The following is a 3,513-nucleotide window of genomic DNA, read 5'->3' on the forward strand; positions in this document are numbered from 1 at the left end:
AATGTGGTTCACGCAATTAGAAGCTAAGTTCCGGGCGCATAACGTCAGATCCGACGATCTTAAATTTTGTCTCGTCGTTGATAATTTGGACAAGGAGTCCATGCTCGAGATCGCTGATATAATCGAGTCGCCGCCCGCCGCGGACAAATATCAAAGGCTTAAAGAAACGCTCATCTCACGTCTCACGGACTCGGACGAGAAGCGTTAGAGAAAGCTTTTCACCGATATTGAGTTAGGTGATCGGAAACCAACTCACCTCCTTCGCGAAATGCGACACCTCACGGGTGGCGCCGTTGACGAGCAGCTGTTACAAACCCTTTGGTTGCAGCGGATGCCTTCGAGAGTGCAAGAGCTGCTCTCAGTAGTTGAAGGAATACCTCTGGACAAATTAGCGGATTTAGCCGACAAAACGTTAGAAAGAGCCTTTCCTTCTATTACGGTAGCAGGAGCATCCACATCTGTTGCCGAGCCGAACTTGCTCTCCGCCATTGAGCAGCTGACGCAGCAAATTCAACGACTCACGGCAGACAAGGAAGGTGGCCGACGCTCTCGCTCGAAACGGCGAGGACGCAGTCAATCCTGTAGTCAAACTCGGGACAAAACGCAATCTGCTAAACATCGTTATTATCATGTTAGGTTCGGAGAGAAAGCAAGGAAGTGCACGCAGCCATGTGCTTGGGTCAAGGCCCTTGCTAACAAATCCACCAGCGAAGCGGAAAACTAGCGGGGTCGTCATTGGAGGCGGTGTACGATGACCCCGACGGCAAGAACCGTCTGACGGTGCGGGATAAGGACCCAAGTAACACAGTCTGATTATATTTGCTGCAGCAGAAAAAATATAGCTAGCATTACGTCTTGCCAGCCTTAATTACAGCTATTTGGTAGCAAATGTTATTTTGCTGGATTTTTAACTGCAAAAACGTTGTGACAATGAATACAACAGTCAAAATGCAGCCACAGCCATTTTAGCTGCATTAATTAGCGTAAAGTCGCTGTGACAGCAATAACAAAAGCCAAAATTCAGCCACAGTTATTTTAGTTATAAATTATATAAATTATGTTTTATTTCATTAATTTAAGCATTTTTTTCTTATTTACTTCACGTAAAATGGCGCGAATTAAGCCCAGCGCGTTGCTAGACGTAAACTTGTCTTTGTTAGATACGAGTACACTAATGTGTCCTTGTATCATATGTATGTAAGAACATCATATCATATACAGGGTGGCCCATTTTAATTTATACAGTCGATTTTTTAAAACACTAAAAGAGATACGAAAAAATGTTTCAGACAAACATGTCACGATTTCGAGGGAGACATAAGATGATACCATTGGTTTGACCTTGAATAGTCGTTTGAAGGTCACGCGAAGATCACCTTCAATTTCTTAAATCGAAACCCCAACTTTTTATTGCAGATTCTTATTCTCCATCGAAAAGTAAGTAACTTTTGTCTGAAACATTTTTCCGAAAAATGTCATCTTATGCCCTTAAAATGTCCTCAAAACTCATCTTGAAGATCATTTTAAGGACATAAGATGACATTTTTCGGAAAAATGTTTCAGACACAAGTTGCATGTTTTCTCGCGTAGAATCCGAATCCGTAATAAAAAAATACCATGTCTCATTAAAAAAAAATTTCAGACCGGAAGTTAGAATTTCGATAAACAATGACCCGTCTAGTTGTATCCACATTCTCTGTCGTGTATGGAGATCAACGTTCGAACAGTGTATTGTCGAATACCGATTTACGTAATCACGTTTGACATTGTCGATATTCGACAATACACTGTTCGAACGTTGATCTCCATACACGACAGAGAATGTGGATACAACTAGACGGGTCATTGTTTATCGAAATTCTAACTTCCGGTCTGAAATTTTTTTTTAATGAGACATGGTATTTTTTTATTACGGATTCGGATTCTACGCGAGAAAACATGCAACTTGTGTCTGAAACATTTTTCCGAAAAATGTCATCTTATGTCCTTAAAATGATCTTCAAGATGAGTTTTGAGGACATTTTAAGGGCATAAGATGACATTTTTCGGAAAAATGTTTCAGACAAAAGTTACTTACTTTTCGATGGAGAATAAGAATCTGCAATAAAAAGTTGGGGTTTCAATTTAAGAAATTGAAGGTGATCTTCGCGTGACCTTCAAACGACTATTCAAGGTCAAACCAATGGTATCATCTTATGTCCCCCTCGAAATCGTGACATGTCTGTCTGAAACATTTTTTCGTATCTCTTTTAGTTTTTTAAAAAATCGACTGTATAAATTAAAATGGGCCACCCTGTATATATAAAAAAAAGTCAAAGGTAACCTAACCTTTTTCTACTCTTGGAGTTAGGCAAGTGAATTGTTGTCGTGCCTTCAAAATGGGAAAAACGCTATTGACTGATTTGCAAATGTTAAAAAATTTTAAAAAGAGTAGTACGTATTATAGAAAAATTGATAATCGTATGAAAAAACCTGATGTGAAATCGAATGTTAAAAAAACTACAATATTGAATGAAAAATATATCGCCTCAACATCAAATTTATCGCAGAATGCTGTAGAATCGGTATTGGATTCTGTTTTATTGAAGCATGAAAATATAAATTTTAATAATGAAAGCAATTATAATGTTGAATCATCTGATAATGATGATGCACTTGAAGATGTACTTGAAGATGCAGAAGCAAAATGTATCGATTTACGAGAGGCATTACAAGAATGGGCACTGACATTTAATATATGCCATAATGCATTAAAAGCATTATTAAATATTGTAATTCCGGCAAAAATATCAAATATGCCTCGAGATCCGAGGACACTATTGGAAACACCAAGAACAGTGGACACTATAAAGATGGGAAACGGACAATATTGGCACAATGGACTGCAGACTTGTCTTGAAAAGTGCTTATCTCATGTAGAGAACCCTATGGATATCGCACTGAATTTTAATATTGATGAATTGCCAATTCATAAAAATTCAAAGATGCAGTTCTGACCAATATTGTTTTCGATACATGATTTAAATATTGAACCTATGATTATTGGAATTTATTGTGGAGAAAATAAACCCTCAACTCCTAATGAGTTTTTAACTCCTTTTGTCGACGAATTGTTAACCATTTTAAATAATGGCATTATTATTAACGGATATAAAATTAATATACATATTCGATGCTTCATATGTGATACTCCTGCCAGGTCTTTTATTAAAGGTAAGAAGTTACATAGGAAATATATTTATTTAATGTTAGTTACAGTAAAAAATAATTAATGAAAATATTTATTAGAGTAATTATGTGTGAATATTGTTATATTATTTTTTTAATGTACATTATTTTTCCATTTAAATTATATTTAGCTTCATTATAATCATTTTTTACAGGTACTGCTAATTTTAATGGTTATAGTTCGTGTCTAAAATGTACGGCTATAGGTGAATATTCTCATAAAGAACATCGAATTAGTTTTCCACGCATAGATATGCCTGCAAGAACTAATACAACTTTCCGCAA

At 36.5% G+C, this 3,513-nt stretch overlaps 2 protein-coding genes across 2 annotated transcripts; both read left to right on the forward strand.

Annotated features, from left to right (window-relative positions):
- Positions 1–268: 268 nt before the first annotated feature.
- On the forward strand, positions 269–724 carry LOC105280903. The gene has a single exon (XM_011341769.1). The coding sequence runs from the start codon at positions 269–271 to the stop codon at positions 722–724; it is 456 nt and encodes a 151-aa protein (XP_011340071.1).
- Positions 725–2,310: 1,586 nt separating this feature from the next.
- LOC113562136 lies at positions 2,311–2,996 on the forward strand. Its single transcript, XM_026970490.1, has one exon. It carries the CDS (start codon positions 2,379–2,381, stop codon positions 2,994–2,996), a length of 618 nt encoding a protein of 205 aa, XP_026826291.1. The 5' UTR covers positions 2,311–2,378.
- Positions 2,997–3,513: the final 517 nt, after the last annotated feature.

Source organism: Ooceraea biroi, chromosome 6 (genome assembly GCF_003672135.1).
Source record: "Ooceraea biroi isolate clonal line C1 chromosome 6, Obir_v5.4, whole genome shotgun sequence".
NCBI classification, from domain to species: domain Eukaryota; kingdom Metazoa; phylum Arthropoda; class Insecta; order Hymenoptera; family Formicidae; genus Ooceraea; species Ooceraea biroi.

Coding starts and splice junctions, on each gene's coding strand:
- LOC105280903 (XM_011341769.1), top strand. CDS start 269: ATGCGACACCTCACGGGTGGCGCCGTTGACGAGCAGCTGTTACAAACC.
- LOC113562136 (XM_026970490.1), top strand. CDS start 2,379: ATGGGAAAAACGCTATTGACTGATTTGCAAATGTTAAAAAATTTTAAA.